Genomic DNA, 26,452 nt, shown 5'->3' with positions numbered 1-26,452 from the left:
AGAAGAATATTTACTTGACACGAAATTTCACAGATGGCGGCAGTTGAACTTGCGTACAAAATGAATCCATTAATGTGTAATATACAGAACTTAGAAAAAAAAAGTCAAAATTTTTATTCATGGATTGAGTGGATTAAGTGTATAAAGTGATACTCAAATTAGCCGATGATAGGTCATAAGATATGTAAATGTACAGATTGCGTACCCCAAGAGAGTTCTTTGTGCCGTTGTTGGGATGTCAATAAAAATCTTTATTTATTGCTATCGGGTCCAAAAGATTTTAAAAGCCGATGTTTTTAATTCGAAGTTTGTCCGCTTCTGTTCTAAAATATAAACATAACGTAAAAGATAATAATCTCAACTGCTTTTATATAAGTAGATATTTTTCATTATCATATTTGGCAGCCAAATTGTCTAGATTCCTTCAGAAAGCTGTATACTTTATGTGTCTTTATCTGATATGTCGACTGCGGTGTTAGTGTAACCGATCGAAGTCTTCTCAGTTTCGGGAGAGGAGTCCGCCTCCGTGTCCCGGAACGATTCGTTGCCGGGCTCCACGGCCCACGGCTGGCGCGATCCGGAGCACCAGCAGGCGTAGATGACAGCGCCTACTAAGTATATCCCGCTCGATATGAAAAACACAATCCTCCATTCTTCCGGTGTCTGAAATTAAAATTCCAATATTGAACGTAATTATCGATATACGGCAACCATACTACAGTACAAGAATGCTTGGTTCTTCAACTAACGCATAAGTATTTGGGCAATCCTAAGGCTTCACTTAGGATCACTTGTTTAAATACTCATACAACATTCATCATCCTGCCCATTATTGAATATCCATATTGCACGGATTCTGAAGTTGTTAATATGGTGTGTTTCAACAACCACTTTGTTAATACATATATTATTAGATTAAAACCAATATTTTTAGCTTTTCCACTTTATTTTTATTTGACCAACGACCGGGTTTCGTCATTACCGACATCATCAGACTGGTCTGATGATGTCGGTAACGACGAAACCCGGTCGCTGGTCAAATAAAAATAAAGTGGAAAAGCTAAAAATATTGGTTTTAATCTAATAATATATTAAAAATGCAATTCCATCACTAAGTGTCAGTGGATAATAAAAATATATTAAAAAACCACTTTGTTAACTAATAAATACTAAAACTTGTTCAGCTAATATACAGTATTTTTTTTTGTCTGGTAATCTGGAAAGTCCGGGGTGTAAGTCACAATACCAAGATAAACCTTGTCAGGAGTTTTGTCCACTCCATTTTTCTCTATGCTTCAGAAACATGAACCATAAAAGCAGCAGAAAGGCGAAAAATTGACACTTTTGATATGTGGTGTTGGAGACGCATGCTCCGAATTCCATGGACAGCTAGATGTGCCAATGAGTCCATTTGCCAGGAATTACACTCGGATGGCTTGACTCTGGCCAAAGTCTATACATGACGGATTCTTCAGTTCTTTGGACACGTTGCGTGTGGCAATGAGGATAGCCTGGAACAACTGGTTGTGATTGGTACCCTGGAGGGGAGAGGAAGATCCCCACACGAAGAGAGGGAGAGGAAGATCCCCACACGATGGACCGATCAAGTTAAGGCAGAAGCAGGCACCTCGGTGGTTGGAGCACTACGTGCAGTGCAGTCAAGAGATAACTGGAGAAGAGTCATTGCTTCCACAAGGGTCACAACCCTCAATAATGAGGACTAAGACGAAGAAGAAAACTGGTTCCCAACACTACGTATTAACATGGTATACACAGCGCATGCGTGTAGACTATCTAACTTTTCTCCCGCTCTTTCCTTTCAACTGCCTTGTATTTCAACAACTTTCAAAAGCGATTTACTTTTTCATTTGCTCCAAGCCAATTCGCCCTACCGCACCTAAAAAGTTATATTTCAAAAAATAAATAAAAATGTACCTTATTGGCAACAATAGCCCCGGAAAGAGAAGGACTAATGATTCCTGGAAGTGTTGCCACCGTGTTGGAGAGTCCCATGAGGACGCTGGCATGCTGCGGCGCTATATCCAAATGGTTAACACTAGAAACAAAAGCAATACATGAACAATGTAGGCACCATCACTAAACTGCATATGAAACGAGATCTGCTTAGTAAGACAAAGCAGCTACACAATCTGATCAGCTAATTTGAAAATATTTAGCAGCTGCGGTGGGGATAGCCACCGCAGGAATGGCGGCTCAAAAGTAGGGTTATAAAAGTATGAACACATAATAACCAAAGAAATTATGTATAATTTAAACTAAATACATATACATAAATCAAAACACCTAATGAACCTTTTGACTCTTCAGAGTAGAGACCGATAATTTGTACACTCATTATGTAATGGAATAATCCAACTTTAAACTAATTTTGTGCTAAACTGAGTGGGATTGTGGTCCTATGGTTAGTGTCGTGGACTTTGAGTCCGAGTTTCTAGGTTAGAGCCTTCCCATTTTTAAAAACGAGCCACTTAGGCCCACAAAAATATTATGAAATTTAAATATTTGTATGTATGATCACATAAAAATTTCCCTAAAAAAAACTAAAGGCAAGGTGATTATTCTTATGCTTCAAGTACAAGTCCAGGGTAAATATGACAGTGAAAAAAACATTTATATTTATTTATTCAGGCCCCCGGGAATCAAACATTTGGCATGGTAACCAAACGCGGCGACCACTACACTTTAGAGGCGATCAAAATTAGAATACTACATTATTTTAACATGTATTTACTAAAATATTACGTTAATCAAAATACAAAGATCTTTGTTTGTGCCCTTCAAATAACCTGATAATTATATACACAGCATTCCAAGTGAGAAAAATTGTAACTAAGAAAGTAACATTATAAATTCAAACAAATGTGAAGTACATTCCTCCATATCTTTAAATATGTATTGAAATTTCAAACTGGACTTATCAATGGGCCACCCTGTAGCATTTATGTCGGAAAAGATAATTTGCCATTAGATTATGAATGTATACCTGAAACCCGACCACGCAAATCCTCCCAGGCCAACGGCAATGACTAGACAGGTGATGCAGCCGGCTGGAGTAGGAGAGAAACTCGCTCCCAACATGAACACGGTCTGGAAAGTTAAACAACAAAATGTAAGAAATCCACAAATACAATAATCATATTTATATTTTATTTTCTGTTTTTACACATTGCTTACGGTATGCACATTTTTATGTGTTTCAGAAACCTTAAGGTGGGGACTGACTGGAGCATTATGTTATAACATAACATGTTACAATGCGAACACCACCAACGTTCTGCTTTTGTGCAAGTTTGAAATCCAGTAATATTTTTTTTTTCTTCATTTGGAGTAAGCTGTAATTTAGTTAAATCACAGAACCAAGAATCATGTCTTCATCGTCCGACATTTCATCTATGAATGCAAAGAGGATAAAAATATTACGATTTTACAAATATGGAGCACAGGCGAGCAGTTGTGTTCTAAACAAGCGCTGATCGCGGTCAGTCAGCAATGCCTTAACGTAACATGCTCGCCGCGAATGTTACGTTACGATAAAATTTACGACGCTACCTTTATGTCATAGCGGTGTGCACATTTCAGTTACCTTCAGCTTCATATGCAAAAAACACTTGTTAAACGTCTAATTTGTCATATTTGCTTTTCTGCACAATGAATACGTGTCACTATAATACAAAAAATTATTGATTCTTTCATGTTATCATTCTTTCCGTGCGATCTAATGTCGCCCACGTCATATTACATTCATATTAAAAACATTACTTACACACATTATGTAATGTTTTTAATATAGTTTTAGCGTTTCAAAAATTATTGAATAATTTGTCAGCATCTCATAATTGTTTGCTTTACATTGAACGGAGTGAATGTGTTAGAGTGTACCTGAGCGAGGAACGCCGAACAGTTGAAGACCTTTCTGATATTGGTGGTGGACATGAGGTTTTTGTTCCGCAACATATCCGCCAGATGGCCGGCGACCTGCAGGATTATGGCCATGGCCAGGTACGGAATGGCGGACAGCAATCCCGTGGACGATATTTCTATCGAGAACCTATCTGAAAATTACATTATCAATTGATTCGGCATTAACATCGTGGGATAACATAATGATTTAAATACAACAATTTTAGACATAGTTTATTTTACATAATGCGTTGCTTATGCACCACTAATTATGTTACACATGTTTAAATGTGTGATACATAACAACTCCGTAGTCGAATGGTCAACACGCTCAGCTACCGTTCTGGAAGTTCCGGGTTTAATTCTCAGTGGGGGGAAGTCAAATAAATATAAGTGATTTTTTTCATTCTAATATTTATTCAATATTATCCTGGACGGGTACCTGAAGCAAAGGGCTGATCACCTTTCCCTCACGTGTTAATGATCAAGATAACACTGCATTTATATTATGCAGTGCCCTCTGCACCATTGGGGTGCGGATAAGGGTTTGAAGAAGAAGATGAAGAATATAACACTCATTCATCTTTCACTTTGTGTAATACCACTTTTGGTGATTTGTACTTTAATAAAAGTATTACATTGTGTTAGTGCTACTAATACGGACAGTATGACCAACCACTCACACAAACATGACAAGTTGACACGGCTTTATTGGAAAGTTTAAAAAAAATCAACACAAGATAAATGTCGATTTAAGAGGTCGTAATGAAGCGGAAGATTTAGTGTATCGTTTGAGAGATTTTGGTGTTGAAATTGTTTATGAAGAAACATCTTGAGGAAGCAATTATTTTCGGAGGAGTTACTAAAAGAATCCAAAATGGTTGATCTGATTGTAACAAACAATTTCAATAAAATTTTGGATAGACTGACACACTAAGGACGGGAAAGGTATTTTTACCCGTTGGGTCGATTGATGCTTAAGGACGGGAAGGGTATTTTTACCTTCTGCGCTGGCCTCATTTTAAACTCAAAATAGAAGGAATTACATATTTAATGTTTTTATATGAATATTATGTATCAATCTCTTTGTTAAGGTCTAAACTATATGTATTAAATTATCAAATCCAATTGCCAGCGGTCCGCAGGCGTAAAATATACCCGTCCGAAGTGTGCGAAGATATTTTATGTTTTCTACTGTTTCATGAGTGAAATGCTTTGCTGGCATTTTCAGTCACTGGCCCCTTCTGATAATAGTAGCCGTATTTATACTGTATTTGTATTAAAAATAACAGACATCACTGAGACTCACCTCTCATGAAAGTTGGCAATAAGGTAAGCAGGGTGTAGAAGCCCCAATTTTCACTAAAGTGCGCGGCGACAATGGCCCAAACCGGCTTCGATTTCAGGATCTCTTTCCAAGGGTGCTTTAGAGACTTTCCATCCACCCTGGTCCCCAACGAATCCTAAAATTATTTATTATTTATCATTGACAATTTTATGTTTACAATGATACAAAAATCACGAATAAACAAGTGGATGCTTTAAAAAGAAAAAGGGGTTTTCTTTATACTGAGGGTACATTTTACAATACTCATTTATTAAGTTATTTATCATGAGCCGTACCAACCTCTGTTATCCAATTATTAACACATTGTTGTCGGGCAGTTTTTTCATCAACCCTGACCCTAATTAGTATACTAATTAGGGTCATATACTAATCACAAGTAACCGCTAACCCGATTCCGATCTGTACAATGTTTTTTGGCATCTCTAGTGCTCTACCAAAAGTCAGCAAATAGAACGCTTACAAGTGTCTTGCGCTCCCTACCAACAGCATGTAAAAGTCACTGTTAGGCGTTTCCCGCAAACAATGTGTTAATAGCTCTATTCTAGAATGTTTCTTTACTTAATGACTTTATGGATAATAGAAGCAAGCTATACAGCTTTATTATGTAATACTCGAGGTTCCTTTGACCAAACTTGGTACATATATGATTAATGCGTTTTTGATATTGTGACTCTATGTAAGTTTTTATATAAGGTGTTATTGGCATTTGTGATTTGTGTGAGTAATTCTTAAATGCATATTAGCGTATTGCAAGACAGAGCCCCACAAAATGGACCCCAAAAATTTTACGATGGAGACCTTGGGAGAACAAAAGAGGTGTCGGTAGACCCCAAAAGAGATGGTCCAACGACATAGCCACTATAAGGGGTAGAAACTGGCTGCAAGCAGCAACCGACCGGAAAAAATTACAAGAAGGGAAGAGGCCTATATCCAGCAGTGGAGGACAGAGGGCTCATGAAGAATAAGAAGAAAGAATTAGCATATAGTTGTTTGATTCCATCCATGTCAAATCGATGGATATTTTTATCATTAACATTGTTAAGTCATTTGATCTTGTACAACAACTATTTTTTTAACATTTGATTTTTATAATTATTAAGTACATTGGCTGGCTTATATCCAAATTTACAAATCCTGTTAAAAAGTTTGACCGGCTGAGAGTGAGAATTTATGCATTTGTGATTTTCAATTACCTGAATGTATTTGAGTTCGGCCGGGGAGATGTGAGGGTCGAGCTCCGGCCCTTCTTTCACAACTAGCCACCAAATGGCAAACCAAATTGTGCCAATTACGCCTGAAATATAAAAAAAAAGATTATTACAGTTCTAGCATTATATATTCCTGGCAGATTTTATTTCATTTCACATAACTAGTTTCGAAAACTACAGATTTTTTATCGACAGGTGATCAGGTAAAATTATTCAGGTATTGCAGAGATGGGTGGGGTAGTACCTAGAGGGGGGAGGTTGATGGGTGGGACTTGGTGTAATGGGAATATAGACAATAATGGTGATGAATTTTGGAAAAGCATATTAATTAATACTTTCTCAAAAATAAAATTTTATCTTCTTCTTCTTCTTCTTTAGGACAGTGTTCTGTTGTACTCGGAGTCCGTTCCTGGGAAGTGGATGACCAGCTACCTTTCCATCATTAGATGGTCTTCCTGGGGGTCTGTTACCTCTTACGCATTCATCTGCTGCTGTCCTTATCACCATTCCAAACTTGCTCTTCCCACATGATTTCTCCAGAAACGTCTTCTTACTTTTTCCCCAGTGCACAACATTTTCCACATTTCAAATTCTTCTTATTCAGAGTTTCTTATTCAGGGTTGTACAATGGGTCAAAAAGTCTTCATTTCGGTGGTTCTAAGAAGGCTTATTTAAATATTTTTGGAATAATATGGGTAAGTAGATAAATGAGTAAAGCAGCAAAGACTATGGCACTCGTACAAGCTTTGCATAATAACTGACAGGTAAGAATCTTCATAGCAATGGTTGGTGAGTTCACTTACCAAACACGTAGAATATGCTGGACCATCCGACGGTGGCGGCTAGGTAGCCGCTGAGCGGCATGGAGACAACGGTGCCCACGAAGCTGCCGCTGAAGGCGAGCGTGGCGAGGCGCGTGCGTTCGGCGGGCGGCGCCCAGCGCGCCCACACCGCGTGGATGCACGGGTAGGTCACGCCCTCGAACAGCCCCTCCAGCACGCGCACGCAGATCAGCAGCGTGGTGCTGAACTGCGCCAGCAGCGGGGTCAGCAGGGTCAGGATGGCCGTCATACCGATGCCAATGCCAAATACTCTGCAATTTATTTAATTATTTCATCATACACACAATTACAATTACCATAGTGTGCCCTCACTGAGTTTTCCAAAATTTTACAAAATTTATTTATAAAATTATATGAAAGAAAATTGTTTATGCAATCAAATATGTAAAGGGATTCCACTGTATTAAGCATTCAGATTTTGCTAACAAATATTTGTGATCTATTGTAATATTTCAGTAGACTTCATTGGAAATTTAAACAAAATGTATACCCACACTTATGGGATTTTTGTTTAATAGTGTGCTTTGTTTGGGTTCTATTCCCAGGTAGGTCACAAAAAAAGTGTGTGTTTTTTAAAAAAATTTGATTATTACCCTGGACTGATATATGAAGCGCAGGATGGACACCTTGTCTTTTTACAAATAATGATTAAGTAAGCATTGCATCAATTTGATGCAGTGCCCCATTCACTAGTGGGTGAAGATAAGGGTCAGCAGTGTTAGTATTTTGTATTAGATATGTATATTGTAATATGCAAATACATATCGCTCACTCCGTTCAAGAACGTCATAAATCAAAATACTTGATTTTTCAGGAGAACGTTTTTAAAGTTTAAAAATATAATACAATGTATTAAAAATAAATATCAAGCCACTTACTGAACTTTTTATTGTGCAACAGATCTTTTTAGGTATAACCTGAAGTTTTTTTCTCCATTTGAAAAATATTTAGTATATTTAAAAAAATAGTTAAACAATACCTTTTCTTCAAAATGCAAAAACAACACTTTCTGCCCTGTAGCGGGTAAATATCATGTTAAAAATATGCCTCTTTTGCTGGGATATAGTACATTTTCTGAGCATTCCGAAAACATGCATAACTGAAAATTGTCAATTTTTGATTTATGACGTTCTTGAAAGGAGTGAGCGATATGTTAAAAAAATAAAACCATGAAATGAATTCCACAGATGTCACTATAAGTTCTTTTATTTTAAAAAATAAATACAGTATTCGAAATACTGTATATTCTCTTTTGGGACTAATTTTGCTAGAGTGACATGTTTTATCCATATTTTTTTGAGAGGTTACAATGTGATTTTTGTAGCATTAATAACAGCAATAATTGCAGATAATTTATACAGCACCATTTCCGGAATTATTGGTTTACAGATTGCACTAATCGAGGTACAACAATATTGGCAATCTATACATGTAATTCATCAATACGACATGTATTGTGTGTTGATTAAAGGATTGTTTATGCTCCTAATCCCGCACTAAATTGAATAATGTTATCACACAATATGTAGCATAATAATTTAAGTATTTGGAGACACAAAGGGCACTTGCAATATTACAAATGATTAAAAATACATATATCTTTCTTAAAATCTCCACTTTTATGATGTTGGTAAGTATTGACATGAGATTTTTAGATCATTTATTTTCTCAAAACTAATTAAAAATATTCTTTCAAAAGGGGTTCTTATATTTGTAAATAATACTAGCTGTACCTGGCCACGCATAGGTGTGGCTCAGTCTGGTTAGATGGAAAAGAAATAAAATAGAAAGCATACATTGCATGTATAATTTCACAATATTTGTGAAGCAATGCAAATTTTAAAAATCACAACAGTACAATGGAAAACAAAGAAAATGTTTAGTATTATACAATACATACGTATCGCTGTGATTTTTGACAGTTAAAAAAAAGTTATTAAAAAATAGCAAATTACTCTAAGAATAAAGCAATGATTCAACATTAACGTGCTGGGAGTATGGCCGTACATGGTCGTCCAAAAAAAACTTTGCTCAGAGGAGTATGGGTGTACATGAACAGCCACGCTTATGAGTAAAGCCCGGTGACATTTATTTCTAAAATAGCACTAGTACTGCCATCTGTGGTTGAATTTAAACACTAAAATCACACATCAGATTATTTTTCTGTTTTACCCATGACATTTTACTTGGGGTAAAGTTTGTGTGACGTCATCTTAATGATGCTGTCAAAGAAAACCCATAGAATTAAACATGTATAATTTTGTTTTATCATTATTTTTCATATGTCTAACTTGATCCTCTTTTGTTTTGTTATACTATTTGCAACTTGTTATAGGTAACCTATTACTTAACTAGTTGATTGTAAGTCTTATAAAATGCTGATTTGTGTGTCTCCGTAGTGTAGTGGCTAGCGCTTTGGGCTACAATGCTGAAAGTCCTTGGTTCGATCCACATAAGGGTCAAAATAAACATAAGTTTCTTTGAAGACCTAATTTTACAACCTAAGGTTACATTGATAACTTTTTTTCTTTTTACTGTATATTTTGATGACTTAGATATTGCTTTATTTAAATTATCATTGTTACTATATTTTATATATTGATGTGAAGAATAAGTATTTAATTATGTCATTTAAATGTTAAAATAACAGCTAATTGTACAGGGCCCTTAAGGAGAATTCTCACAAAAATGGAGCTATATAAATTGTCCAATAAAAAATAAATATAATACACACACATACATATAGCAAATATTTAAACAAATACTGAAGTAAACAACTACATATTATATGAGACAAATTACATAACGGTCATACTTATTTCCACCCAACCGCGCTGCCAACCAACCTCCGGGTATTTGGGTGACGATATAGCCGTAGAAGAAGGAACTCAAAACCAAGCCCTTCATTCTATTGTCCCATTCAAACTCTGGACCCTGCAAAAGAACAAAACATTCAAATCAATTTATGGATATTCCTTTACAACATTTTAAGTGTGTCCAAATACTTGTTCACAAAATCTGGATTATCTCCAATTACATTTTCATCTCACCAATAGATGTCTCTGGTGAAGTTCTAGAGGTTCAAGAATAATGTTTCAAAATTGGTTCATATATATAGAACTTCCAAGAATTTGAGTAGTGTGGTTGTCAATTAGGGGTAGAATTAGTGAATGTTACACGTGTGTAAAGTGATCACTTAAACCAGCCTATGACGGTCGTCAGCCCCGTAAATGCCCAGACTTCCATATTCTTCTTCATCTTTGATGAGATGTCAAAAAATTATATTCCTTTCACTATATCATTTGATCGTCCGCCGCTGTAGTGTAATGGCCAACACGAGTTTCAGGGGTTCGTTTCTCAGGGTGGGGTCTAATAAATATAAGTGAGTTTTCACTCTAATATTTATTCAATATTACCCTGGACTGGTACCTGAAGCGGAGGGTTGATTACCTTTCCTTCATGTATTAACGATTAAGATAACACTGCATTTAGATGATGCAGTGCCCTATGCACCATCGGGTGCGTATAAGGGTTTCAAGAAGAAGAAGTTTACATAAAATGTGAACATTTGGTATCTATGATTGGAGCAAATTTGATGGAATAGAGATGACTTAAGCGAAGGAACAAAAGTGGTACTTGGCATGTCATGTGGCACGTATGTCTGAGGATATATGGACAAAAAACAAGTGTGGGTAGGCCTCAGACAAGATGATCCGATGACATTGGAAAGTGGTGAGACTGCACTGGAAGAGAGTCGCGTTCAAGAGAGAACTGTGCAAGTCCAAGAAGAAGGCTTTTGTTCAATACTGGACACAAGAAGAAGGCTGAAGTAAGTAAGTGAAGAAATTCAAAGTGAAGAAAACTGCTTCATCGGAAAGAGACTGAAGGAAGAACCACAGGCTCCGTGGTGTAGTTAGGTAGACTGAAAATCTGGCGTCTCGGATCCGATTCACACCAATTATAAAATGAATTCATGAAATGTTCAATTTTAATTAGTCCGGGTGTTTATGATGTATTTTTCATTTTCCCCATCTTTTTTATCTTCCCTGTCCTTACTGTCCTACCTACAAACAAGATTTTCGGGTAATTCTGAAAATTGGCATTGGCAACGCTGAAATTCACACAACCTATGAGAGCGACTCTACCGAGCATTTCCTAGACCAAACTTCTAGATTAGTTGTAGATGTAGATGTAGTTGTAGATGTTGTTGTATGGAGCATGTACGTTACAAAATCTGTTAATACTCACATATGACAAAGTTCCATTTGGCAGAATGAGTGTTTTATTTTCCGTCATGGCCACAACGGCGATGGACAGGTTGACGCGGAGAGAGTACACATTGAAGAAGCCAAAGAAGGCTAGAACTGCCACCACGTACCTCCTCCGGGTCCAAAACTTCCATGTTGAAACACTTTGGTCTTCTACTGCATCACTGAAATTACAATACATAAAAATATGTTTTATTTTATTTACATTTTGATATCTCTTAACATTCTTGAGGTGAAATCTCACGAAAACGGTGGTATATAATTGTCCAGATTTATAATAATTCATACAGATTTTAGGATAGTATCGATTGTCTTGTAATTTTTTATATTTATTTATTTGCGTATTTTTTTTATTTTTTTTTATTTTCTTATTTTCTTGGACAAAATCATGTCGCGTCCTTAAGGGATATTCGTAAACATAGAATTCATTCTACTGGAGAGGTCACATATCGCTCACTCCTTTCAAGAACGTCATAAATCAAAATACTTGATTTTTCAGGAGAACGTTTTTAAAGTTTAAAAATATAACACAATGTATTAAAAATAAATATCAAGCCACTTATTGAACTTTTTACTGTACAACACATATTTTTAGGTAAAACCTGAAGGTTTTTTCTCCATTTAAAAAATATTTAGTATATTTAAAAAAATAATTTAAAAAATACCTTTTCTTCAAAATGCAAAAACAACACTTTCTGCCCTGTAGCGGGTAAATATCATGCTAAAAATATGCCACTTTTGCTGGGATATAGCACATTTTCTGGGCATTCCGAAAACATGCGCAACTGAAAATCGACGATTTTTGATTTATGACGTTCTTGAAAGGAGTGAGCGATATCTGTTCACGCCCGATTTTTTTAAAGAATGTATATTGGATATATCTTTATTTTATTTAGAAAAATTTATGAAAAAAATTTTTTTATAATTTTTTAAATCTTAACCTGTCAACAACGCTTTATTTTCAAAACCATATAATTATTTCGAAGAAAAACTTTTTCAATGCAAAAACGGTGTTTTTAGAAAAAATTAATTACGTAAAATGTTTCCATTTTCTCTAGAAAATTAAGTTGCGAATTAACGAAAACTGAGCCTTAATTCGCATGATAATTTAATCTTATTTTAGTGAAAGGGAAGTACTTACATAGCGTAATATTGTACATATTTGGGCTCGCGCATTTTCAAGGACCTACCGAATCCAGTTAGGTAATTTCAAAAGAATTTCCGGTAGGTGTGACCACAATTTAAAAATAAATAAATAAACATAAAAACTTACTAACCAGTCGCATAATACAGTATTATATATAATGACTTTTTATGAATACAGGGTGGCACAAAATTAATCGCTCTATCAGTATAATTTTTGCAAATGGCGTCGTACGTCAATAATATTTGACTTCTGTGAACTAGACACCTGCAGTATACAAACAGATTTAGGGTAGCGTTAAATTAATTAATCATTTAATTTTGTTTTTTAATAACCTTTTTACTGCATAAAAAAATATTTAGAGTTATAGAAATCTTTATTTGGACCTTTACAGTTTTTTATGTTAAGCGGAAAAGATGATATCCGTCAAGTGGCTGCCGCCAGTGTTGATACACATTTGTGCCTGTTTTATCAATCTGTTTGTAAAGTGCAGCTGTCGAGTTCATAAATGTCAAATAAAATTGACGTACGACGTCACTTTTTTAAAAAAGAGACATTTTTGTGTTTTTATTATTTAGTTTTTATTATTTTTGTCCGCCTCCGTAGTGTAATGGTCAGCACGCTCGGCTACCATTCTGGAGGTCCCGGGTTCGATTCCCAAGGGGGGTAAAATAAATATAAGTGATTTTTTCACTGTAATATTTATTCAAAAATTACCATGGACTGGTACCTGAAGCGGAGGGCTGATCACCTTTCCTTCATGTATCAACGATCAAGATAACACTGTGTTTATATGACACAGTGCCCTATGCACCATTGAGGTGCGGATAAGGGTTTTATTATTATTTATTATTATTATTTACACAAATATTCAATTTCGCACTATTTCTGTGAGCCCAAGCGGCTCATTGTTAAAAATAGGTATCAAATTGTGGTAGAGTGGGTTCGAACCGAGAAACTCTGACTTAAGAGTCAGCGACACTAACCACGGGACCACAACCCGACACAGATGTTATAATTTGCAAAAATGATAACATCTTCCGATAGGATGATTAGTTTTGTACCACCCTGTATTATTTAACCGCAGTTTCGATATTAGATGCTTTGTAAAACGGAACAGTACGGACAGCCCTCGACATGAATACATTCTACTTTCGTACAAATCGCTATTAAGGCCTAATATACGATAAATCGCACCTAAATTTTATTTAAACCCAGGTAACATTTGACGTAATTAAATTTTTACATTAAAACACCGTTTTCGGATTGAAAAAAATATGTTTTTCTTCTAAATAAATACATTATTTAGAAAAAAAGAGTATAGGCTGCATAAATAATTTTAAATCATGTTTTCAGGCGTTTCTTAGTATGTAAAAATAATCCCTATCTTCCATAAATCCAAATAAAAGAGCCTTAGCTAAATAAAAGCTTTCTAAATCTAACATAGATGGCTCTTGGGAACTCATATGTATTGTATCATGAGATTGATCAATATAAATATATCTAGGAGTTTAAAAAAAATCAGTAGTGTGTCATGGGTAAAATGGTGAATGTTGTAAAGTGATCATTTCAGCGAATGACAGGTCATAAGCCCTGTAAATACCCAGAATTCCATACTCTTCATCATCTATGTTGAGATGTTGAAAAAATGATAATGAATAAATAAAAATAATTTTAAAAAAATAAACGAATGGCGACTGCGTTCGCTATCGGTTTCGCACATGGGTGTTGAACTTCGGTGATTCGGTGGAGAAGATGATGATTTGAAGATGAAAAGAGATTATAAAATCGTTACAAGGTCAAATTTAAAAGGTTCCGTGTTGCATAACGGTAAGTGGTCGTAACTATAAATCTCATAATTCTGGTATTGTGTATATAATTTAAACACAATAACAAGATAAGAAGTATAATATGTACAAATTAAACAATACAGTTTTATTTGCTTTTGTATTATTAAGTATATGAATAATATACACAACAACTCGTTGTGTATATTATTCATACAATAAATGTTTTATTAAAAATCCACGTTTTTTATGCTTCGTTTCGTACATCATTTGTGCATATTAAATATCAGGAAATAAATTAAATTTGGTCTCGTATTTACAGTATTTAAATGATGCATTCATTATTTGCAGTGGCTACAGTATCAAAAAAACCACTGTGACGCAAATTAATGTAAATTATCGGTTGTAAAATCAAGTACGATAATGGTGGCATTGGATAGAGCGCTCGGGTATGCACACGCATACAAGTATGTATTAATAATAAAAATATGTACCTAATCATAATTAATACAATTTTATTAAGCAAGCAAATAAGGCCTCTGCTGTAGCTGGATGCTTAAAAAAAAATTATGGAGAAACAAATACATGATGAAAGAGAGTAAGGTGAGGATCTATAAAACCTGCGTAAGACCAATCCTGACATACGGCACGGAAACAAGAGCCGACACCGCGAGAACAAAAAGCCTTCTTAGGACATCCGAAATGAAGACTCTACGACCCATTGCAGGCCTAACACTTCGCGACAGAGTAAGAAACTCAGATATAAGAAAAATCTGCGATGTTGAAGATGTTGTGCGATTGGGAAGAGAAAGAAGACGTTTCTGGAGAGATCATGTGAGAAGAGCGAGTTCGGATCGAGTGGTGAGGGTGGCAGCGGACAGCAGCATAGGCGGGATCAGACCCCCAGGAAGACCACCTAAACGATGGAAGGATAGCTGGTCTTCCACCTCCCAGGACCGACCCGAGAATGACAGGACCTAGTCCTAAAAGAAGAAGAAGAAGAAGAAGAAGACGTCCGCCTCCGTGGTGTACTGGTTAATATGTTTATCTACCGAGCTGGAGGTGCCGGGTTCGATTCCCAGGGGGGTAAATATTAGTGATTTTACACTAATATTTATTTAATATTACCCTGGACTGGTCCCTGCAGCGCAAGTGATCATCTTGTCTTCATGTGAGTAACTATCAAGATAACACTGTGTCAATACGATGCAGTGCCCTAACCACCATTAGGTGGGTTAGAGAGAGAGAATAAATAATCTGTGTATATTAATAAAAATGTGAATGCTCACATTATGACATCTCAACATAGATGAAGAAGAATATGGAAGTTTGGGTATTTGCAGGGCTTATGACCATCTTAGGCTAGTGAAGTGATCACTTGACACATGTGTAACATTCCCCATTCTACCTATGATTGACAACCAAACTACAAATTTTTTTGGAACCTACATATATCAATCTCATGACGCTTCATAGTTGAGTTCAAAACATCCATCTAAGGTTGGATTGAGAAAGCTTTTATTCAGCAGAGACCCTTTTATTTAGATGTATGCAAGATTCGAGCCCCGAATTATTTTTACATACTGGGAGACGACTGAAAACATGACTAATAATAATAATAAAACCCTTATCCGCACCCCAATGGTGCATAGGGCACTGCGTTATATAAACGCAGTGTTATCTTGATCGTTTACACATGAAGGAAAGGTGATCAGCCCCCCACTTCAGGTACCAGTCCAGGGTAATATTGAATAAAGGTAACAGTGAAAAAATCACTTATATTTATTTTACCCCCCTTGGGAATCGAACCCGGGACCTCCAGAACGGTAGGCGAGCGTGCTGACCATTACACTACGGAGGCGGACGGAAAACATGACTAGTTCCAGCAAATTTATTTTTTTTCGATTGCATTGTTCTAATGTTTGATTGCTTCACAGACGTTGTGAAATTATACATATTAGAAATGTGTACTTCCTATTTTCATTTATTTTCCTTCTTATCCATTTAACCAGATTGAGCCACAGCAACGCGTGAGTGGGTAAAAGTAGTATTAGTAAAAAATCTGACGATGTAATAAAATCATTAAAAAAATTAAAATGTATTAAAAAAGAACACCACAGACAAGACACACAAGGTGGCTTGGTGGGTCTCTGCAATTTTTTTTAAAATATGTTATAAATTGTTATTTCAATAAATATATACAATTTATTTTAATAAAAAAATAAAACAAGAGATTATGCGGTATTATACATATAAACCAAATGGTCAATAATAATTTTGGTTCGTAATAAAGCCTTATCAAGCATTAAAAGTATAACGTACAATACTAATTAAAAACACCTATTAAAGATTGTCACATGAGAGATAAAGGAATTAACTTTTATACAACCGTAAGTAATATATAAGATTTTTACGTAAAACACCAGTAAAACTAATCCCTTATAAAACTTTACTGAGTTAAGTTGAAATCAAATAATAATAGATTCAATTTTTTTATTATAATTTATTCTAAAGTAGTGTTAGGGAAACTTTTTCTGTTCAAGGTACACCTGCCAAATCAAGAAATTTTAGAAGTAAATATTGATTAAGTATTAAATGGACAATTTTAATACTTAATCAATATTTACTTCTAAAATTTCTTGATTTGGCCGCTTCCGTAGTGTAATGGTCAGCACGCTCGGCTACCGTTCTGGAGGTCCCGGGTTCGATTCCCAAGGGGGGTAAAATAAATATAAGTGATTTTTTCACTGTAATATTTATTTAATATTACCATGGACTGGTACCTGAAGCGGAGGGCTTTCACCTTTCCTTCATGTGTAAACGATTAAGATAACACTGCGTCAATATGACACAGTGCCCTATGCACCATTGGGGTGCGGATAAGGGTTTATTAAGTATTAAAATTAATATAATGCTAAAACCTTTCAACAACGTCATATATCAAAAATCATCAAATTTCAGTTGTGCATGTTTTCGGAATGCCCAGAAAATGTACTATATCCCAGCAAAAGCGGCATATTTTAAACTTAATGTTTACCCGCTACAGGGCGAAAACTGTTGTTTTTGCATTTTGAAGAAAATGTATCGTTTAATTATTTTTTGCAAGTATAGAGAATACCAACATTAGAATAATGAAATTTATAAATACGAGTTATATTCTTATTCTTCTAAACCCTATACGCATCCAATGGTGCAAAGGGCACTGTATCATATAAAAGCATCTTGATCGTTAACACACGAAGGAAAGGCGATCAGCCGTCCGTTTCCGAGTACTTAATACTGAATAAATATTCGAGTGAAAAATCACTTATATTTATTTGACCCCCACCCCTGGGAATCGAACCAAGGACCACCAGTACGGTAGCCGAGCATGCTGACCATTATACTACGAAGGCGGATAATACACGAGTTTATACACTTTAATTAAAATTACATATTTTTGTAGCAAAGGTATATGTAAACCTTTTATTCACTACCGTAAATCGGGGTGAATATGGTCAGGTTTCGGAGTTTACATAAAATATGAAAATTCGACACTCAAAAATTGGTGTATGTTTCCTAAATGTTTTCTCATTTTCGCTTCGCCGAATTTTGATTGGTACAATAATGAAATATTATTTTAATCGCGGTCTATCGCCTTCCGGTGGGGTGAGTTGGGACACTGGATGTTGATCAATACAAACATATCATCCGTTGTACCAGATTACTTACTCAAGGTTCACTTCATAAATATAATAATTAGTTAACAAAATTATTTTAGAAGATTGAAATCAATGAGAAATATTGTTGAAAGTAATTACAAGTTAATACGAAACAAACCTTTTTTGGCAACATGTAATATTGTATTAATTTACAATACAATTTAACGGAGGTATTACATACAATTTGATCATAATTTAGATCGTAAGAGTACACGAAAATTATTACTTCTTTCAACCTTGAAGCAAAATATTGAACTTTTTAAAATAATTTGGTTACCAATTTTGTTGTTCTAACGTTGACATTTTGTCCGCCTCCGTAGTGTAATGGTCAGCACGCTCGGCTACCGTTCTGGAGGTCCCGGGTTCGATTCCCAAGGGGGGTAAAGTAAATATAAGCGATTTTTTCACTGTCATATTTATTCAATATTACCCTGGACTGGTACCTGAAGCGGAGGGCTGATCACCTTTCCTTCATGTGTAAACGATCAAGATAACACTGCGTTTATATGACGCAGTGCCCTATGCACCATTGGGGTGCGGATAAGGGTTTTATTATATTATAAACATTGACAAAATTCATCATACTTGTTTCCGTGTTCACAAAGCGAGTTAATATTCTAACTGGTAGCAAAGACTCCATGGGAAGGATAGCCCAGTCCTCATCCCTATTTTCCTATCCCACCCTCATAAATAAAATAACGAACTAACTAACCATCACGCCCTTAACTTACTTTCAAAAAGAACACAAAAGGCAGAGAGAATAGAACGCCACACCAATCTTTGTCTCTTCCATATTCATACGTCTTCTCGTACATACACGCCGATTATTCTGACTACTGACCACTTTCAAGTATTTGAAATATTTGACCTGGCCAAGTTTTTTTCGATCTCCCTTTGTTTATATATATATATATATATATATATATATATATATATATATATATATATATATATATATATATATATATATATATATATATATATATATATATATATATATATATATATATATATATATATATATATATATATATATATATATATATATATATATATATATATATATATATATATATATATATATATATATATATATATATATATATATATATATATATATATATATATATATATATATATATATATATATATATATATATATATATATATATATATATATATATATATATATATATATATATATATATATATATATATATATATATATATATATATATATATATATATATATATATATATATATATATATATATATATATATATATATATATATATATATATATATATATATAAACTAGATGTGTGTGTATTATTAATGTAAAATGTTAAGCAGCATGTCATGCAGCAGAAGGCTCGTATAGAATGATGATCAATGATCGAATTTCCCTAAAAGTGGAGTCACCTCACCTAAGTTTGAAGTCCCCCTTGGTGGTCGTATTATATCCGGAAGAAGACTGATTGCGAATTTCGCGGGAAACTTGAGGCCCGGCCTCGTCCATCGTAAATCGATTTTATATGGAAAATTCAAAAAACGATACACTGCTCAGAGTAAATACCTACTCGGCGCGACAGTATGTAAAAATACACAAAACAATATGCAAATATGCATACTATTAGTTTAGTTGATAACCCGACTTCGTTAACATATGGAATAACCGATTCGCGAAGTTCGGTACGAACGAAGGCAACTTTTCGACTCGGATCTCGCGAAATTCAAACGCGATTCATGCCGAAGAAAAATGAGTCGAATGCGAGAATATTAGAAATCTAAACATTTCGGATTGTGTTCGAGGGACAAGAAAACAGCTTTCACAATCGCAGACGGCGGTTGACTGAATGAAGTCAACAGGTAGACGTCTGGACATGCGTTCCGTGTCGCGCACGAGTACTGGCTCGGCCAATATTACCCAATATCCTCGCGCGTACGTAGGTACTACGTACACGGCTACATTCTGCGCCGTGTGTAAGGCGCTACATAGATTATAGCCTCCTCTATTGAGTAGCTCGTGCGCATGCGCGGGCCGCCATTTTCGCACGCATATCGCACATCTTTTTCTGTGGAAATGATTTTCCAATTCAGTTGGCGCGACGGGTGAAATGTGAAATGCATAAACCTATTTATTCTCATCCCACGAGATTAGTTTGAATTTTAACGACAGCGATAACGTTCAACGGCGGTTTTATTTTATTTTACGAAACGGTTTTTAGTTTGGAAAATTTTGAATTATTTAAAGACAATTTTCGTTCTCTTGCTCTCTATTTATTTACTTAAGTGGTGCATAGTGCACCGCATCGAATCGACGCAGTTTTGACTAGATAGCGACTGTATGAAGGCAGGGTGATGTGTTATGGTATGCACCATTGGATCCGGATAAGTTTATAAGAAAAATATACAAATATTTTTTTCCCCTTTTAATATTAACACTTAAAAATTTCGTCATTTTCAATTATTATGTTATAGGTAGTAACTCCAGTTACTAGATAATTTGAAAGTGCATTAATCCAATTTTTGGGACTCGAACCTTGTTGCGTGTGTCGCTATCTTGAATAATGTATATTTTCAACTTAAGGCTAAAATGGTTTTAACAAAACCTTTAGGTAATTAATTGTTTTCTCTACAACATTAATTGTTTTCATTTTTCTATTTGATTCATATTTTTGAAGCAAAGCCTGAAAAAGGAAACTGATTTATTTATACTCCTAGCACTTCGTCAGTATACATATCGCTCACTCCTTTCAAGAACGTCATAAATCAAAATTTGTCAATTTTCAGTTGGGCATGTTTTCGGAATGCCCAGAAAATTTACTATATCCCCGCAGAAGCGGCGTATTTTTAACTTAATATTTACCCGCCACAAGGCAGAAAGTGTTGTTTTTGCATTTTGAAGAAAAGGTATTGTTTAACTATTTTTTAAAATAAACTAAATATTTTTCAAATGGAGTAAAAACGCTTAGGTTTTACTTAAAAAGATCTGTTGCACAGTAAAAAGTTCAGTAAGTGGCTTGATATTTATTTTTAATACATTGTATTATATTTTTAAACTTTAAAAACGTTCTCCTGAAAAATTGAGTTTTTTGAGTTATGACGCTCTTGAAAGGAGTGAGCGATATGTGTATTATACAAAATTACTGTGTTATTATTTATAAACAAATAAATTTCACCTCCCTTTTTAGTTCAAGCTGAAAAATATCAATCTAAGATATTATATTATTAATGTCACAAAGACGAATATAGAAGTCTGAACGTTAACAGAGCTTACGACCTGTCATCGGCTGTCTTAAGTGATTACTTTATACACCTGTGTAACGCTCACACATGCTGCCCAAAATTTTGAAATTTCATTCAAAAGAATATTCATATAGTCAGTTTTATGGTAGTTTAATGAATGGTATATTTCAACAACCATATTCATTTGTGAGTTGGTCACAATAGGTGAGATTCATTCATTTGAATTTACTTTCCCTGTTAGAATATCCAACTTGAACGGTTAAATATTAAAATAGTTCGGCATCACAAGACATGTTACGCTGTAAACTCAGTATATAAGTTGTTTTCGGCATACAAATTATAGATGTGATATGGTATACGAGAGAGAGTGGAAACAATGTATATAAGATAGGTGTTCCAATGGTGAAATAAGGAAAGAATGAAAAGTTGAGATAAGCATTATCGATAAAATTTAGAAAAGGGGTGTGGCGATGGATTGCACATGTGTTAGGAAAGAACCGTAAAACAAATTTACTAAGCGAATGTTGTTGTAAAAAAGAGCAGAGGAAGATTGAGAAAAACTTGGCAGATCAGGTATGTCAAATAGGTCAAGAGTTGAAATAATCGGCCGGTATGTATGAGGAGATGCGAAAGAGGCAAAGGATGTTTGTAAAGACAGAATGGTGTGGTATTCTATTCTCTCTGACTACCCCTGCAGTTAGTTATTTAGTTTATGGTAAATACATAATATTCTTATGATATACACGACTACATAATATGTGACTCACTTTGTCTTATATTACTCGACATCATATATCTTATAAAATCAATTCCATTTCATACCCTTATTCAAGATATTATGTACTTGACAATTGGGACTGGAATGTAAATAAAATTTGTCAATTAAACCATTTTTTAAGCAAATATGTAACAATTTAATAATTTGATTTGCCACGAAAGCTTTATTTTACCGTCATCTCTAATATAACTAACTAACTAACTAACCATCACGCCGCTTCCCCGCAGGGGTTGGCAGAGAAAATAGAACGCCACACCACTCTGTCCTTGCAAACATTCTTCGCCTCTTCCATGTTCATGCAGCTCCTCATACATACCCGCCGACCCCTAACCTGACCACTTTCAAGTATTTGACATACTTGATCGTGCCGAGTTTTTCTCGGTCTTCCTCTGCTCCTTTTTCCAATTGCATTCGCCTCATAAATTTGTTTTACCGTTTTTTCCTCACTCATTTGTTCTACATGTCCAAACCATCTCAACACACCTTTATTAATTTTATCGATAATGCTTGTCTCAGCTTTGCATTCCTTCCTTATTTCACTATTCGAACATCTATTATACATTGTTTTGTCGCATTCTTCTGAGAGATCGCATTTCTGTAATATAATGTACATTTATACATGGTGAAGACTCTAGGCCATTTTTCTAGTAGTTGCATGACACTAGATAACTTATGAGAAGGCAAGTGAAGAAATGAAATATTTATTGGCAGTTGATTTATCTTACATGCTTCAATGTGGACTAGACCAGCTAAATTTGGCCAAATAAGCAGGCCATATACATCCTTTGTACCAAAAGGGTTTTCTACATCACCTATAATATCTTTGACAGTTGATGTGAAGATAAACTTTACTAATTCTAAAGAAAAATCTACTAAACTAAACCAAATAAAGTGATTAAAGCTGATAACGTAATAATATCCCAACTGTTAAAATTTTAAAAGAAAATGCTTTTAACCTAAAATATCACATGTTAATTTAACACATTATTATTGGGTAGTTTTTTCATCAACCCCGACCCTAATTAAAATACTAATTAGGGTCGTATATCACCGCAAATCTAACTCCGATCTCTACAACGTTTTTGGCATCTCGCACTGTACCAAATATAAGTAAATAGATTGCTTATAAGCGTGTGCTACCTCTACCAACAGTATATATAAGACGCTGTTAAGCGTTCCCGCAAATAATATGTTTAGATAGAAACCGACCTGGCTCACAGCGGTTTCAACTCAGATAATGTAAAGTTTTAAAATGAGAATAAGAGTCGATGAGCAGCTGGATGTAACGTTTTTCAACACACAGTGATGCACACTCCACTATAGCACAGCTTTTGCATTCTTATACTATAGAAGTCAGCAAGATGCAATGGTGATAACGAATGACTGCTATTCAAGTGGTATTACTTATCATTTGACATATTTATGCTTTTTTTACTGTTTATATGTATTCTATATTATAATCGTTAATCCAAGCAAGCTTTGAATTTTTTACTGTTTTTATCCTATACAACTTTATTATTATATGATCCACCTAACACTACTCGATTAGTGCTTATAGCACTGCATTGGACCAAATAGGTTCATTGCCAATAACACAAAGAGATCAGTCCTTCTCTCCAAATGTTTGATGATAAAAGAAGATTCAAATGACACTAGTGAAAGAGCTCAACGTAAAGTGAAGAATAGTACTGCTATATTGAAGAAGTAATGCTAGAGAAACAGCAAGGTAGAAAAATGAGAATTGCAGTAATGGCCAGAGTACTCCAGGTTGCATATTTATACTCATAAAAGTTCTTTGAGAAACTCCAAAACACGGAGAGTTATTTATCCAATACTGTAGAATACCAATTATATTCCTTCATTTGGAACCAAGACCAAATTTAAATATTCGGGCTCGGTACACGTCTCAGAGAAATTAATAAAAAATACAACGAGAGGAAGTGAGATGGAGATTTTTGGCGATGTTGAACGCCACAGCTCTGTTTCACTGAAGTTTGTGATTGAGGGATTTCTGAACCAGAAGTAGGAGTTGAAGATGATGCAAGTATTGGTGCTTTTCCCTATCTGAAGAGCTTTGTATATTTCTGCAAGAGAATAATAATAATAAAAAAAATCTAAATCTGGTTCCTATATCATATGAAAAGAAATTAAGTTATTTCGGGTAGCAAAATCGGGAAACACTAGATAAACTTTTCATGTCTTTATCAACAATTGGACTATCACTCATCAATTTTATAGTCCCTTGAGCACAGACCAGAAACAAAGCTTTATTTAAAATCCCTTAAATGCACACCAAGTCCTGCCAAAATTCATTTTTAAATTGAGCCTGTGATATGTGCAATGTAATGCTTAATGATAGACATCAATTATGTTTCTTTTAATACATTTAAGTGAAATATTGTTGATGTCTATTTGACTATTTAATAAAGAAAATTTCTATTATTTGATAAAAACATTTAATGTGAGTTTATTATATAGTTATACTTTTATGTATATGACAGTTTTATTTTTAGATTACTTAAGTGAAAACCTGTAATTGATATTTTATTTTTGTAAATTTTATTATATTTTGTTATTTTTGCAAACATTCTGTTGGTTTTCTAATAAATAATAAAAAGAAATTAAAATTTCAGGGAAAAATAATTAAATCAGTAAAATAATTATTTAAAAGGTAATAAAGATAAACATTAAATAGTTTTAAATTTTTTCTGCCATTTTGCAATATTTTCAAAAGTTAATTTAATAAATGTATGCCAAATGCTCGTAGTAATAAAAATATAACTTTTAGTAAAATTCAAACTTACTGGCTTTGATTCGTGACTGGCACATAACGATAATTTTTATACTTCATACTTTAAAAATACATTTATTATAATTTTTCTGGAAATTTAATGAATGAAAAAATCACTGTACGGAATGTCATACATAAAAATAAAAACTTAAACTAAACAGGAACAATCAACAAGATAACAATACAAAACACTGGAACGTTTTTGTTTATATTGTTTTACTTTTCCGGTATTTGACAGAAGCCTGACAGCCAGTGTGACCAACCTGAATGGAAAAGTGGTAGATGAAACCAGATATTTCGGTAGATTTATCTTTACGACAAAGGGTCTAAAGACGAAAATGTAAATGCGCTTACCATAGCGTGACCGACCAATTCTTTCTTGGTTTATCGGACTCTATCCTGATTTTATGTAAGATGTAACCAGGATAGTTTTGGAATACATTTTAAAAAATTCGTTTTTCAAAAGATATGCGGCTTCTGATGGACCTTTATGGATTTTTCTAAGAGTAAATGTATTGTTATCGGATGCATCTGGTGGAAGTTTATGCCGTTTTTCTAGAAATGACATTCTAGAATGACCCGATCGCTGTAGTTTCAAATTGTGCTGGTAACATCGTCTAATTTGTTACCATCGACCATCAATAAAGAATTTTTGATCAAAATACATTAACTTTTAAGCTGATACATAAAAACATAAAAAGGTACATTTTTATGAAGATTTCGATATAACAGTATATTGACCGGTTGATTTCGGTAAATCGGTTGTCAATTCTCAAGCTCATTTTGGTGGATCTACCAGAATGTAGGTACGATTGGCAACACTGTTTTGACATCATATGATACAACTAATAAGAAGCCTTCTAGCTCTTATTTTGAGTTGCCACCCGGAAGTGAAGTTATTTTTATTTAATTTTCGTTTTTAAATTGAAATAAAGTGTATTACTTACATAAGTTTAGGATAAAATATAAAACTTACGAAGTAAATATTTCCTTAGATTATTTATCGATTGGTAAAATGTGGTATTATTACAAAAAAAAGGTTCAAGATTTTCGTCGCATTTATTATAATTTTTTTCTGCAGTCGGCCTTATTTTATTATCTCGTTTAGTTTTTTTTAATGTTTGTGGGGGATTTGTGGGTTTATGGGGGAAAAATAACCTATAATGCTTTCACTCATTTATAAACTTATTTATGTTGTAAATACTTAACGCGTTTTACAAATTTCCCTTTTTATTATATATTTCAATAAAAAAATATTTTCAGATAACTGTGAAATAAATAAAATATGCCTTTTTTACCAAGAAAAAGCTTTTAATTCCCGCGGAATAATCTGCCTCAATATTTTATTTTAATCGAGAATACTTGAATTAAATCTCACACAATATCTATTGTACCTTATTCGAGTCCCAGATGG

The 26,452-nt window shown here is 34.3% G+C and overlaps 2 protein-coding genes across 3 annotated transcripts in view; one reads left to right on the top strand and one right to left on the bottom strand.

The window, feature by feature from the left end:
* The window catches only part of Tsr1 (Tsr1 ribosome assembly factor), a 231,511-nt gene that overhangs the window by 107,034 nt on the left and 98,025 nt on the right, over nucleotides 1–26,452 (top strand). The window lies entirely within an intron of this gene.
* On the bottom strand, nucleotides 251–25,219 carry MFS9 (major facilitator superfamily transporter 9). 2 transcript variants are annotated; one of them, XM_088260764.1, is made up of 10 exons: nucleotides 25,052–25,219; nucleotides 11,568–11,751; nucleotides 10,135–10,253; nucleotides 7,281–7,570; nucleotides 6,463–6,563; nucleotides 5,231–5,384; nucleotides 3,901–4,073; nucleotides 3,005–3,108; nucleotides 1,936–2,056; nucleotides 251–663 (listed from the first exon to the last, which is right to left on the bottom strand). In XM_088260764.1, the coding sequence occupies exons 1-10, from the start codon at nucleotides 25,096–25,098 to the stop codon at nucleotides 442–444; spliced, it is 1,515 nt and encodes a 504-aa protein (XP_088116890.1). In that variant the 5' UTR covers nucleotides 25,099–25,219; the 3' UTR covers nucleotides 251–441. The 2 variants fall into 2 exon arrangements, with proteins under 2 accessions (XP_088116890.1, XP_088116889.1); XM_088260763.1 differs by lacking the exon at nucleotides 25,052–25,219 and adding an exon at nucleotides 19,648–20,074.

The sequence above is a fragment of the Brachycentrus maculatus genome, unplaced genomic scaffold (genome assembly GCF_059751285.1).
Source record: "Brachycentrus maculatus isolate JH-2025_06_01 unplaced genomic scaffold, ASM5975128v1 h1tg000142l, whole genome shotgun sequence".
Taxonomy (NCBI): domain Eukaryota; kingdom Metazoa; phylum Arthropoda; class Insecta; order Trichoptera; family Brachycentridae; genus Brachycentrus; species Brachycentrus maculatus.
Note: the sequence above shows the minus strand (reverse complement) of the source record. Positions and strands in the feature narration are given on the sequence as shown.